At 36.7% G+C, this 15,049-nt stretch overlaps 1 protein-coding gene across 2 annotated transcripts in view; it reads right to left on the bottom strand.

Moving 5' to 3' along the window:
* Positions 1–2,825: 2,825 nt before the first annotated feature.
* The window catches only part of LOC122654412 (probable E3 ubiquitin-protein ligase LOG2), a 28,653-nt gene continuing 16,429 nt past the window's right edge, over positions 2,826–15,049 (bottom strand). For both annotated transcript variants that reach the window (XM_043848490.1, XM_043848491.1), the window contains 2 exons: positions 3,818–4,313; positions 2,826–3,265 (listed from right to left, as the gene is read on the bottom strand). In XM_043848490.1, the coding sequence (XP_043704425.1) occupies positions 3,149–3,265; positions 3,818–4,313 (613 nt within the window). In that variant the 3' untranslated portion in view covers positions 2,826–3,148. The remainder of the gene's footprint in view (positions 3,266–3,817; positions 4,314–15,049) is intronic.

Below are 15,049 nucleotides of genomic sequence, written 5' to 3'. Positions count from 1 at the left end.
ATGTGAAAATGTTTCTAATACACCAAATTAATTATGCAATCTAAGTGGGCAGTGTGTCACCCTTATAAGAGATTCACTTCAGTTTTGCCAATGTAACTTAGTAAAATTTACCCCCTCCCCAAGTTTGCACCCAAAAAACGTAGGTAAAGCTTGTATCACAGATGTTACATGGAGTGATTAGAGTATGCAATTAGGGGTACATGTTGGTTCAATTTTTGGACCAATTTGAGTCAGACCGATCTGAGATCATGCTCAATTCGATTCGAGTGCCTGTACTTGCACCTATATATACCATGTTTTAAAAATTGGATCAGATCAGTCAAATTAGCCTTGATCAATCCTGATTCTGAAGTTCCAATTTGACTGATACTAGGGTTTTTATGCCGGATAACTAGGTTTTTAAATCTGAGGGGTCCATTCTGAGGTTTCTGAGATTGATTTTGGTTGATTCTAATCCAATTCAAATTGGAATCGGCACTAACCGATTCGATTGCTGAATCTACAGTAGTCCTCTAAATCTCACATCAATTTCCCTTGGAAAAACAGCTCAAAATGTGTGAGGATATGGGAGAATTAAGAAACACACACACTTAGAAAATGTTGAAAAGGAGAAAAAAAATTTCACTCTCCCAAAGAATGATGTGAAAATAATTCTTTAGAAAGAATTTGGGCAGCAGAGATGCTAGGACTTAAATCAGACTACATCCAAAGCCTCATCCATAGGTGAGCTTTTGTATATATTAATGGTAGATCTTACTCTCATTCAAGATAAGTCCTTTATCGCATTTTTTTCAATCACATGTTATTTTTTGTAGAGTAGTAGGAACCAATGCTTAATTTCTCATTGCTACCAAAATCCCCATAAGTTAATGGCTTAACATCAATAGATAGATTGTTGATCAGAACTTTCCCAGGTTTGCTCTTTCTGTTACCTCACATACATCTCTTGTGCCTTATCCCTTGCCTAAAATAGATTACCTTGAGCTTACACAACCTGGAGTGGGTACAATGAAGCTTTATGAAAGAAACTTATGAAACAGGTTGGGCATCTATCATCATCCTCAAACAAAAATTTTATTATTGTTTGTATAGACTTTGGATTTGCAGGGAGTGTTCAAGAGGCAAAGGCAAGAGGACTGCTCAAAGGGTTCCTGACAGTCGGCATTTGGACTGACTCTGAGGAATTGGTAGAGCCTAGGTCGACCAAGAATCGTTTTAATGGCCATGGGAGATCTTTATTGTTTTGTTGAACACTGAATCTCTCTTGAAAATTTAGTTAATGTATGTATTAACATGAAGGATAGGTCTTATATTGAACCAACTAATAGACTTGCTACTAATGCTAGAAGTAAAAGTAGATTAGACATTACTATTTATCTTCTTTCCTTTTTGTTGAGGATCAAGTTTCCTTCACCCACGGTGAATGAGATCTCATTCGTCGCAAGGCGGGGGAGGGGGCAGGAAAGGGTATCAAGAGGGTGTTTTGGAACATCCTAAAACCCTATGAGGGATTTGTGAACCCTAAGATGGCGGGTGAAGCGTCTTCTATGGGTAAAGGTAAACTTAGTCCTTTTGTTTAGTAAATGTTTTTTGCCGATTGTGTACCTCTATTAAAAAAAAGGCGTTAAAGCCCCACTTTTTGTAAACCCAACGAAATCCTATAGCTTGGTGTACAATTACCAAGTCAAATTTCATTTGCCTTTTCTAAAGCTTGAAGCTTTTCTTACCTGCCAACAAGGTTGATTGGTGGCATATTAATAAGTTTGTAATTCAACATACAGACAAGGGTAAAAATATTTATAAAAAAAATAAAATTTTTACAACAAAAAAAAAAGGCCAAAAGTGTCATATTTGACCCAAGTTTGGACTATCCTGTTACCGAGATTACGAACCATGATCTAGTCCGGCTACTTAAGTTTATGTTATCCGTATAAAAAAAATGGGTTTTTTACAAATGCCCCCCCCCCCTCTGAAAATGTCCATTTGTCCAAATGCAACGAGTGTTCCATGACCAAATGGAAAGAGCCAAGATAGATTCATTGATTTTAGGGTTCATCTTCCCCAAATGGTTTAAGGTTTGATTTTCAATTTCAAACCATAAACCATTTGGGGAAAATGAGGACAATTTGATCACTTTACTCTTTAATTTTGATGTGTTTTTGTCAAAGGACATTTTGATCATTAGGTTCCTTGAAACTAACATCTAAGTGCTACACTGTTTTGAAAGTAGGAGAGAGTTTACAATTAGAAAACTTACAGGGTAGGGGCCATTTATAAAAAACCCAAAAAAAAATATTCATAGTTAGCATTATTCAACTTTTCAAGCCAGATTTCTTATTCCTATTATATTCTCTATATTCTCTATTCAAATCCAAATAATTGGCTTCGAAAGAGTTTTCTTTCACCCCGGTTCTGACGTTAGGACAAAATCCTTTGACCAGTAGAAAAGAAATTCCGCAGATGATGAGAGATCGGAGTGGCAGATACCTCTTCATCCACATTGGGAAAAAAATTCTCTCCAAACGTAGAGTAAAAGTTTACTAACTTTAATAAAATTTTAAGTTAATTACATAATCACTGTTAGTAGTTAGAAAGTTTTTCTTCCCTCCTTCCGGTTTTAAGTTAATTATCCTTCAGTTTGATTGCCAAAGAAATTTAGAGAATGGAAGTGAAATTTTCAAACTTTGATCTTATAAACTACTTAAATTTCTTAGCAGAATAATGCTTTTAGATATAATTTATGTTACTTTCCAAATTCAAGGTATTTAGTTATGTAAAGTAGATTTTTACAACTAAAAATGGAACGATTAGGAGTTTCAGTTCATAAAAGCTATCGACCAACTTTGGTTAATCAATCTCTCTGGCATTTCTTCAAATAACATATATACATATGATGGATTCAAAAGACCAAACACCATCTTGCTCACCTGTGTTGAGAAAAAGCAATACCACTGCCACGGATTAGTGTTTCAGGGACGAATACAACCTCAGGAGGAACAACATTATCTCCCAAGGAATAGCCCCAAAAAACTGGATACCTTATCATACTTACAGTCTGATTATTTTGCAAGCTCGGAATGGAAAAGAGGTGTAAGATACATATAACATAACTTTACAACATTGTTACCATCGGCAACACCAGCTCTCTTCATTCATCAGATCTGCTGTTGACCTTTATCTCCAGAAGCCGCTCAACTGGTTGCCGGCAGATTGGGCACCGGTTTGTTTGTAACCTCAAAACCTTTGCACAGCCACTACACATACACTGCAGAAAAGCAAACCCAACCAAAGTATTTTTCAGTACAAGGAACCTGAATTTTCATTACAATACATTGAAATTGACATCTAAACTGTCAAAAACACTCTTTTTTTTTAAATAGACTGCAGGCTAATGCCACCAATATTCCTTCATAGGGTCAGCTCGGGATCAGTCACGTCTGATCTGGTCTGCAATGCTAAATCCTTGTATAGATATATTACATTCAGGCAGTTTTGTCATGAAACAGAAAGACATATATGGGATACCTACAAGGACCAAATCCTGGCAGACACCATGAATTTCGGTCTATTCTAATTAGGAGATCGTCCAAGGTAGATGCTGATCCACTTGCATGACCTGATATACTTTCCACAGCATGTGGAATAGTTTAGTATTATTCATTGGAGAAATTTTCGAAAAAGAACTCTACAAGGCGGGCATTGAATGGCTAGCCACAGCTTTTCGTCACGATTTATTTGCTGCCAGACAATATGGCATCTCCTAGGTCACTCATCCCGAACATAAACCACCAAAAAGAGAAGCAAAAAAATAATTTACCATGTGTCTGCAAGGTAGGACAGTTGTATCTCGCGGTTCTGACAGGCAGATGACACATTCCTTCCCTGGGTCATTTCCATCAAAGTCACTTTCAACTGAATTCCCTATCCCATAAATCTCCTGCAGCTCGTACCTTATGGTGTTCACCCACAGAATTTGCTTCACCACTCTCACATGGTACTCGCCTTTCTCCTTCTCAAACACCGCTTGGGTGATCTGTGAATTTGGGGTTCCTGGCCTCTGGTTTTCTTCCTCAGATCCATTATGGTCAGGAGGGGATGCCTCCGCCTTCACAACAAGGGGATACACTTCCATATCACCCTCTTTTGTTAATTCAGTCTCTTCAAACATTGAGAAGTTGATTCCAGTTCCCGACGGTTGCCTGAACTTCTGACCCAGACCCTGTTCGAAGGATATTGTGACTGGTTGCAGGTTCTCCTTAATTGGTGTAAGGTTACAGTCTGCACCTTCTTTTGCAAAGAAGGTGACAGTAATGCTGCTTGCGGAAAGAGAATTAAAACTTTTAAATGGATGAAACTTCAGAGAAACATCATGAATGTAAATTAAAATTTTTTTTTTTACAAGTTATTAAATTTGAAACTGCAAATGAAAAAACAAAGAGGAAAGAAAAAGAAAAGAATCACAATATGGGACGCTAAAAGAATGTCCTAATATCTGTAAGTGAGGGACATAATATTAGGATTTGTAAAGCTAAGGTAACAAAATATATCTTCTCTCCAGGCTGATGATCCATTCCTCACCAACCAAAATCAAAAGAATAAGTATTTAAAGAGAGAATGTTATAGGAACCGAGGATTAGAACATGGGTAACCAATGCGACTTTAGGGAAATGTAAGGCACTTCCCAAGCTGATGAGCTAGCCCAAAGAGAATGAATGTATGATTCCTAGCCAATATAACGTTGCACCATTGTCTGCTGTTTAAACGAGGTCATTACAAAGACAAATTCAACAATTTCCTTTACTTCAGATCTTCAAGTAAATCAGTGCAGGAAACAACTAGAGGTAAAAATCAAAGCATGATGTGAACTGTCTAATAGTTCCAATAGTTCCTTAATATTGGAATTTAAATGAGGTAATTACAAAGACAAATTCAACAATTTCCTTTAACTTCCAATCTTCAAGTAAATCAGTGCAGGAAACAACCAGAGGTAAAAATCAAAGCATGATGTGAACTGTCTAATAGTTCCAATAGTTCCTTAATATTGCTGAAAAGGATTCGGTGGCAAATGAGTAGTTTATTCAATCAGTCACACATAACCTGCACTTTGATAATAAGTTTTCCCCTTCTCTATTAGTTTATGATTCAAGAGGAAACTGAAGCTTCCTCCCTTGAATTGTATCAAACTCCTAGAGTTTATTAAAAAAATCCGACGAGGTATGCAACAGGAAGAGATTAAGCTCTCTAGATTTATCCAAATCACAGCAGTTTTGCTATGAAGGCAGGTTCTGGAACAAAGTGGAACTCATCCCCTATAACTCAAACCAAATATGAGACCTATAGCAATCAAAAGCAAGCATTAATTCATTAAGGAAAATCAAGGCGATCAAAATAACCATCCACAGGATCATATTAACAATTAACTTCTTCAATTATACATCCAAAACCAAATTATGAAAATTCTCCTCTAAAGGAGTATAATAAAAATTCATAATGCAGATGACTATTTCATATTTTGATGATTCTCCTTAAAAGATATTAACCTTGAGAGAAAATATTTGTTACTCCAGCAAATTGAAGAAAAAAACAATCTGAATAAAGGAAGACTGTAAATACTGCCGATTGGCAATGATCATATTCTACTAAGTTATTCAATAATTGATATAGTTCTGCACATTAAACCCACGACAAAATAGAGGAAGACTGTAAATACTGCTCTCAGTTGTCAGCCTTGCCCAAAAATGAAATTGAAATAATAGTACTTTAGGTTGTAATGGACACATCTATGAAGAGCTAAGTGAAATGAAATGAAAAGTCCAACACAAACTTCTTGTTTGAAAAATATATATATGTATATATATATATATATATATAGGAAATTTTCCTATAATTCGTCTCAGTTCCTCTCACAAACCTTAAGTTTGTCTTTCTTTAACCAACAATAACCAATTAACTGAAAAAACAAAACTCCTAATTTATACAACTGCCATACGTTCTTGAGTGAAACCACAACCCATGCTCCATAAACAGACAGAAAAGCTCTCCCTTTCATCTATTATCTAAAAAAAGAACATACCAGTGCACAAGAGGCTACTGCAGGGTCTGGGAGGGGCAAATGTACACAGCCTTATCCCCCACTTCACGGAGAGGCTGTTACCATGTTTTGAACCCACAACCTGATGGTCGCAATAGCAGAACTTAACCTGATGCTTCATCCATTATATCTATTAAACAGAAATGAGTAATCGGCCCCTTAACATAAGCTAGTATAGATAATACACTTACTTTTTTTTTGGTTTGAAATGACTACAGTAGTAATAGATTACACCCTTACATTAGGTAGACTTCAGCAGATCCAAAGAGCTTTTGACTAATTACTCCACACTAGTTACCAATTCAATCCATACAAATACAACTCATGTACCCTTACTCTCTTAATGTTTTTTAGATCCCATCCAAAACACAATCCATTAAATAAAAAATAAGGGAGAGAACGCTACCTAGTTGTGTGCAGTGTGCGGTCCCTGCGCCCAGATGAAGGACCGTGCAAAATGACCAATGCACCCCATGAAAATGCGGAAATCCCTGGGGCACGACGGTCATTTAACGCAACCCTGTACCTGGGCACAGGGGCCACGCATCGCACACGACCGGGTGGTGTTCTCTTTCCCATAAAATAAATTCAAGAGCTAGTAAGATGGCTAATGCTTGTTTATAGAAATGTTAATAGTTTTCCGTTGTGATATTTTGATGTTTCTGATATATTTATAATTTCCACTTAGAAAGCAACAAAAGTTAAAGACCAACTGTTATTCAACTGCGGCCCATGAGGGCCGACACCTATATCTTTTACCTGGATTTGGGGGAACTACATCAAATCCTAGACTACCTGCTCCTGGGCCATGATAATTTTTTTGTCTATTTTTTTAGGTGCGTTACCTCGGTTAAGATCGCCAGCTTCTACTTCAATCAAAGAGAGACACAGGCTATTGATTTGAGTCAACGATACCTCTAAAGACTCTATTTATCTCCCCATCAATGGAAAACTAAAGCCTCATATATATAGATTTACAAGCCTTACTACTTAGACAGATTCAAACTTATCCAAAACTAGAAAAATAAAATCCGAAAATCCAAATGCTAATTTCCTGACACAGCAAAATCTGAATCTTTACTTGATTTACTTAGACTCCTAAGGAGACTAAGGAAAGCCATTTAGTATGTAGCAGTTAGTAAACTATCAGCTCCCCAAAATCTGAAAGCTCATAACTAAAATTTTCCGAGTATTTCTTTTAACTTCAAAACCCAGTTAACCTTTAAATAATTGAACCAAATGAAAACTTCTACTCAGTAGCTAATTAGGTAGGTTCAACTTCTTCCTTGCATGCCATTTGAAATCATAACCACAATACAAGTTATGTTGAGAACAGAGAATAGTTGGCCAGAATTTTGTAAAAGAGAGCTCAACATGTAACAAGTACAAATGATTGAAATAAAACATATTAAACAAAAAAAGGTCTCGGGGAGATGGAACATAGTCAGATATCTAATCCCTTTCAACAGATCAAGGATTAAAAGATAAGAAAAAATAAGCTCCTTCAGAGGCATATTATAAATCTTTTGGCAATTTTGAGAAAAAAAAAAAGGTTAAGAAAAATGAATTAAGCAATTTGAAGATACACACTTATTGAACTTTAACCTTTCTACCATCTTTCTTCCTTCTAATTTTCCATTACTGTTTTCTGTGGAGATTTAAGTATCTTTAAAAACCAATTGATTTCTTTACCCTACTATTCTGATAATTTTGTTGCTAAATTTCTAAAATCCCACAACAAGTTTCTCCAAATTACACCCCTAACTTTTATCCCTGTTTTCATCTTCCTAATACTTCAAATAATACTATTAGGCTATCCAAGAGCTGTCTTGCACCAAATAGTTTCCAGACTTTTATGTAGAGTACAAAATATTCAAGTGATTGCTAATCCCCAAAAGGAGGGGGGGGGGGGAAACTCAAATTATCAGGTTGTTGACCAGCAACAAGTCAATAAGGGAACAAACTGATTCCCAATACAAATGGACTAACTTTACAATTGATGCATTTGCATTAGGCATTAATCATTTATGGAGGCCTATGTCCAAGTTTGGGAGGCCCATAAGGAGCTGGTGGCAGTCCAGTGGGGTGAAAGCATACTTGTCAAAGCGGCAAAGCGACCCAAGGCGCTTGAGGGGTTTCTAAGCGTTTAGGCAACAAGACGTCCATGATGCAGATCCAAGTATCCGCAAATAAAACAGCCCTAAGATTAGGCCTTAGTTATTTTTAATCTTAGTTTATTTTCTGTTTTCCAGACTTAGTAATTTAGCTAAGTGTTTTTTTTTTTAACTTTTTAAGTTGAACCAAACTGGTTCAACCTTTGGTTCAGCTTTAGTTCAGTTTAAGTTATGTTTTCTATTTTTATTGGTCCCTAGAGGATCTACTTAGCGAGGCTGCCCACTTTTGATTTGTTAAAAAACTGAATCAGGTTTTGCTGTTGTGGCTACTGCCATGCTCCCTTTGTGAGTGTTCCTTGAGAGTTACTTCAAGAAGGCCTTGTGGATCTCAAGGTGAAGGAATCGGTGGATTCCGATTGACTCTTTGCATCTGTTCAGATCGGGAGGTCTTGTTCAAGCTCATCTTCAAGCTACTGTCTTGCACTCTTTGCAAATCAGTAAGTGTTTACAGTTTTTCTGCAATTTCTTTCTTAAGATTCAACTTCTGTCCATCGCTTCCAGCCATCAAAATCCTTTCATTTCTCAACCACAGCTCCTTCATATCAACCCTTCCACTCGATCCTAAGTTTTGTCCCATTTCCTTCCCCAAAATTCACCACCTTCTCCTTCCCAAAATCCACCACCTTCTCCAACCCCAAAACCCTAGATTTCCACTCAACCATTTCCAACCACCCAAACATCACCCAACCTTGGTCGAGTGCTGTTCTCAGCCTTTGGGAAACTCGATCTAAACCTTGCATCAAACCCTCCATTAAAAGCCCTAAAATCTTCATGTTCTTCCTCAAAACCTAAAATCCGAAACCTTAATTTTCTGATTTTTTATTTCTTATCCAAATCATTCCAAATCTAGTTTATTAGCCTCCCCTACACCTGCCCTGCTTTACATAAAAATCAACCCCCCCAATTCCCCAATCCTAACCCTAGTCTTGACAAATTTCCCCAAATCAGCCCCTCCAAACCAGTAGCTTAGTAGATCCAGTTTTATATGGCTCCTAGTAGACCCCTTGTCTATCTAGGACTACATTAGTCCGCCTAGGTGTCGCCTAGGCGACCAAGGCACCCCCAAGTGTTATTTTATTTTCTCCTTTTCTAACATTATTTAGTATGCTATAATATTTTAGTATGCTACAATATATACCTTATATCATAAAAAATCAACATTAACCCTTCTCAAGTCATCAAAAATCAACATTAAGCCTTCTCAAGTCATCAAAAATCAACACTAAGCCACATTAAGTCACAAAGTCATCAAAAATCAATATTAAGCCACATCAAGTCATCAATAATCAACATAGAACTAAAAGAAAACAAAACTGAAGAAGCAAGCTATTGAAAGTTTGAAACAATCAAATATACATTTGGTTTATACTAGTCTCACATTTGATTTATGATGTTCTCAGAAAATATGATCTTATCTATAAGTAATTAAATTGTTCTCGATTTAGAGAAATGTTCTTGTTCTCTAAGAAGTTTGATTAGTCAGATGATTTTATTTTTACACAAGACTTTCAGTATTGGGTAGAGCATAAAACCAGCTTTCCAACAAATCCAAAATTGCTTAAATCTGATTTTGTATTGAAGAAGTTATGTTCCGGTCAAACCTTATTTGGTATACGTGATTGCTATTAAAATTGCTCTAAATGAAAATATTTTTTTAGACATCAAAACAAATGAATATTTTACCGCACTTTTGTTTTTTAGCAATGTTTTACCATATTAAGATTTATAGAATTTTAGATTTGAGAAAAATCCCAGCATTAGACAGTTGAAAATTTTACTTACCGTCGAAAATCCAGTTTTTGTTCTTGAACTGGGGGGTTGACTTTTTCTCCTTTTGGAATTTTATTTTTTAACTATTTTTATTGGATTCAAATAGGAGGTATTTGCTTAAATATGTAGAATATCTCAAGTATGAAATACCTAATATAAAACATTTACTTAAATGATATAAATAAGGGCCAATACCGGATTCGATACCAATAAAAACCACTGCAAGACGCCTTGCAATAAGGCAGAGGTCACCTAGGCCCCAAGAAAACCGCCCAACAACTATGGGTGAAATTGACCTTTGGATAATTATATTATAGATTGGGCCTTTTATTTTTTAAGGTTTCAATGTGAAGAGCCTAATTTATAAGCCCATAAAGTAGGAGTAAAGTTAGTATACTGTAATAGTAATTAAGTGTTTTGAGTTAAATTAGGATATTTAATAGCTAGAGTTCTGTTTTGAGTTTATTTACTTTATTGAGCGAGTGTGACTAAGGCCCTGTTTGATAACCATCCAGCTTACATCCGCTTATTACAGGTGGAATTGAATTTTGTGATTCCATGATTTCTAAAGAGTAGGATTGACGTCTGGTAACAGTATTCTGGTATCGGTTCCAGAACAGATAAAATAATTAGAATCAACGTTGAACATGCACCTGACAGAATCAATCCTATTTCTACACCAAATAATTACGAAAAAACTACCAACAACTACAACAACAATGCAGCCTTATCCCAACTAAATTGGGTTGGTAAATAATTTATGAAAAAAAAATGTACAAATTTAAATACCATTCTCCTTTACATTTACCATATTGCCATTAACCATTCTGATTTTATTTACGACAGTGACATTAATGACTTCTTACTGCAAACCATAGACTAGAATTGCAGCTAAATCTTTCTCAACGGTGGCCAACCTCTGCAAATACAAAAATTCCAGGGCTTGGTTAGAGCTTTGCGGCATAGTTGTCAAGGCGTCGTCTAGGCGCCGACTAGGCGTCCATTGGTCGCTTACTTGGTGTCGCCTTGAATTTGGACCTTCTCCATCACCTTGGGTCGCCGAGCCGCCGTGACAACTATGCTCTGCAGTATGCAGTGATAGCTTCATCAAGAAAGCTTGCCTGTTTCATCGCCTAGGGAGCAATTCCAGTGCTCTAAGAAACATCTACAGATTGCAGTCATCAGCAATACCTTCACGCATTCCATTGGGTAAAGCAGATTCAATCATATCCAGAATTATTTTACATTCCTTTCTAGCCTCTCCTTCTAGGAGATGGGGGGGGGGGGGGGGAGGAAGTCAAAAGAAAATAAAGTTGAACAAATCTCCAATTTGAAATAAAGAAACTGTGAGATTCTGGCAGACAAAAGCGAAAAACAGAACCCACCCCATAATTTTTTAAGAGAGGAACAAATAAAACAGAAACCCTTTTCATTTAGATTTGTCGTCATCGATTGGATACAGGAAAAAGGTTCCTTGATCAGATCAATGGAACTGGAAATACAGCTGATCACCATCAAAAATTTTACCACAGGGGAAATTAAAAATTAAAAATTATCAAAGATACAGAGTTTTTGGAACAAATAAAAAATATACAAACTGAAAAGGGGAATCCACATCCATACCAAAGACAGGCGCAGAAGCGAACGGTTCTAGGATAATGCAAAACAGATTAAAAATAAGGTTTATTCATAATGCAAAACAGAATTGGAATGTAAAACGCCTACTGGAAAGCAAAAAAGAGGGGGGGGGGGGGGGACAGATCATAAAACAATTGCAGTCTGCAGCGTTTCAGAGACCAATCTTAAAAAAAAAAACCCAAAATGAGCAGCTGATATATAACTAGGAACTCTACTTGGAGAATTGTCTGCAGAAGCAGAAGCCAATAAAGTATAGAGGGAAGGAAAAAGAACTTGTGGACAAAATGAGAGCTGCAGAAAGGTGGAGAAGAAAAGACAAGTAGGTAACATACAAAGGAGGCAGGCAATCAAATAGGTGAGACAACAAAGCTATCAGAGGATTGGGCATACCAGCGGTTCAAATCAGGAGAATAGATTCGAATCAAAGCGATGAAAGAAACTTCTCTGAAGATCCACGCCTCCGTCTTTCACATGTGCTCAGATGCAGTGAGGTTGAGCATTCGGGCTTCAACAAGGAAAAGTCAGGAACAACCTTTATTCGTAAGGTTCCCATTCCACTTTGGATTGTTCAGGAAAGACAGAACACCAAAAATATGTTCCGAATATATTGATATTGGAGGACATTTGGGGCGAGTCTGTTCTCTAAGAAAATGAAACTTAACCGGATTTATCAAACAGAATTCCACTCCAGTTTTATTCCCACAGAATAGGAATCAGTGGAATCAAGAATCACGAGTGTTATCAAACAGGACCTAGTCCTTTTATGAGTCAATTTAAAAATTTTAGAAGGTCATTATATATGTAATACACCTCCCATCAAATTAAGGATGGTTTTGAGTAAAGAAAGAATATGGAATGATTTCTTTTAAGAGTTTTGGTGCTGTTGAGAAGTGCACACGGGATTGGAGGTATCCCAAACCTGTTTTTTCCTCCTCTTTTGTACTCTTATTCTCTCTTCCTCCTTCTCAGAAGGTTATTCTTATCTATTTTCCCTCCCTTTCCATCGATCTGATTTCTTCCCTTAACAATGCAGTTGCTTCCTTTATCTCTAATCTGATCACAAATATGATCAATGGGCCTGCTTGCATCTGAGATCCATAATCTGGATTTTCAGATTGCATCACCTGAAAGCAATCAATAAGTTCTCTCCAGATGATTGACTAATGACTAGTCATAGATGCTCGCTCTTTCAAAAAGTAACTAACATTTTTTGTTTGGTGGGGGGGGGGAATAGCAAGTTATGCAAAACAGTAGGACCTAACTCCATACAAACTTGCCTCACATGCTGATGTCAATCCCAGGGTTCAGAAATCCTATTTGGAATCACTATGGGGCCACACGAGCAAGAGAACACTCGAATCAAAGGATCAATGGCAAAATAGCAAATACATTGAAGTTGGTAAGAATAGTAGCAGAATTGTATATATATTGAAATAAAGGACAAGTAGAACTAAACAAGAAAGGGAGGGGCTTAAAGGGAAGCTCATAGACAAATAAAGGGCTAAAGTGAATCGTGTGAGGGGGGTTGTCTTCTTCAACCACCAAACAAGACACCACGGAGGAAAATAGGAGACGAAACAGGTGCACGAATTTCTTCACCCAAGCTCCGGTTAAGCTGAAATTCTGGGATATGGCTCCCAACCCAAAGGCCTCTCAACTACTACTACTGCTCACCCAGACATGCATATACACTAAGAATTGTGAATAATGTATAACCATGGTACTTCTAAATTGTTATAAAAGATGAGATTTCGCACATGCAAAGTCACTCTATTGCCATGAAGATTGTCGGGGTGGATCAAAATCATGTCTGTAAGGGTCTTCAAGAATAAGAGCAATTAGGATGATGTTGTGTACTGACTGAACATAAGCACAATACTGACCCTTAAGGAAGCCATTTTTGACTTTGGGTGGAAAATGGTGGATTTGAGTTCAAACCTTTGCAAATGTATACAAAGCATGCATCTAATAATTAGTTGAACCTATTCTCCTTGAATCATAGCCAAAAAAAAACTATAATGCAAGATTTGAAGCAAAAGATCAAGTTTTTTGAAAAAAAACCTACATTTTCCCTTCAAGTGTAGAGTATGTCTTGTATTCCAAGGATTCAAGTGCGATGTGGATCCAACCCGACCCGATATATTTTGTGGCGCAACCCGAAGGGAGAAAAAGTTGAGATTTAGTTCAATGATTTTGGGGGTTCTGGTTCATGTTTGGTGTAAAATATGAAAAAAGGCATGTGTATCGATACGTACCAATACATTTAAAAAAATAATAAAAAAGTGAAAGCAATACATATCTGCTGTATCGATATGTATCGACCGTATCGTATTGTATCGACATGTATCAATCGATACATATCGATACAGTCGATACATTGTTTTTTTCAAAAATAGATACGTATCGATATGTATCATATCGACACTGACCGATAACGAGACGTATCGGCCGATACAGTACGATACACACCGACATATTAAACCATGGGACTTACAACCAAACTTCTCAAGACCACTAAGTACCGCTGGAAGCAGGGGAAGAGGTCTGAGACAGAATATAATAAGAGAAAAGGAGAAAGAACAAGGGAAAAGAAGAATAGAAGTAAAGAAGGAAACAAGAGAAAAATAGGTAACAAGGAGAAGAGAAAAATAGTACTCACCAACAAGAGATGAACTAGGAAGGGAAGATAGGAGGGGGGAGAGAACTCACAAGAACAGGCCATGTAGGCACTCAAATGAAACCCAATTTTATTCCATTATCAAATATGTCCAATGCATTGGGTTACGAGCATATTTAAAGAAAATAAAGATTCCTACAAATAGAAACTATTATAAAACTAGGAAACTAAGCAACTAGGAAACTTGAAATAGAAAACCATCTATTAAAACTCCAATATAAAATATTACAAGATAATTAAAAATAAATAAATAAACTTCTAATATCTTACTAAACCAAAACAAGGTGAGGGCCTGGTTCATCTTGCTCTGGATGTCCAGACAGGTCAAGCAGGTTCATACTTAAATTTGCATCACATGCTTCATGTCTGACTAATCCAGGGGAGAGACTTACAACCTCTTATCCAGGTAATGGAACCCAGTAACCCAATCCATTTTAAAGAATGGTTGATGCAGGAGCCCTTCCTTGGACCAGACCAAACTTGTTTGAGAGCCCCAACTCGAAAATAGGCCCGAATTGGGATGTGTGTTTAGTAACATAATTATTTATTTATTTATTTTTAATTATCTCGTAATCATTTATTCGTGGTTTTTCTTGGCTAACCAAGCTGTTAAACAAGATTTGACACAAGAAAAATGCCAGATGAATAGAGGAGAAGCATTGTGGTCCCAATTTACAAAAATAAAGGTGATATTCAGAG

This window comes from Telopea speciosissima, chromosome 3 (assembly GCF_018873765.1).
Source record: "Telopea speciosissima isolate NSW1024214 ecotype Mountain lineage chromosome 3, Tspe_v1, whole genome shotgun sequence".
Taxonomy (NCBI): domain Eukaryota; kingdom Viridiplantae; phylum Streptophyta; class Magnoliopsida; order Proteales; family Proteaceae; genus Telopea; species Telopea speciosissima.
Note: the sequence above shows the minus strand (reverse complement) of the source record. Positions and strands in the feature narration are given on the sequence as shown.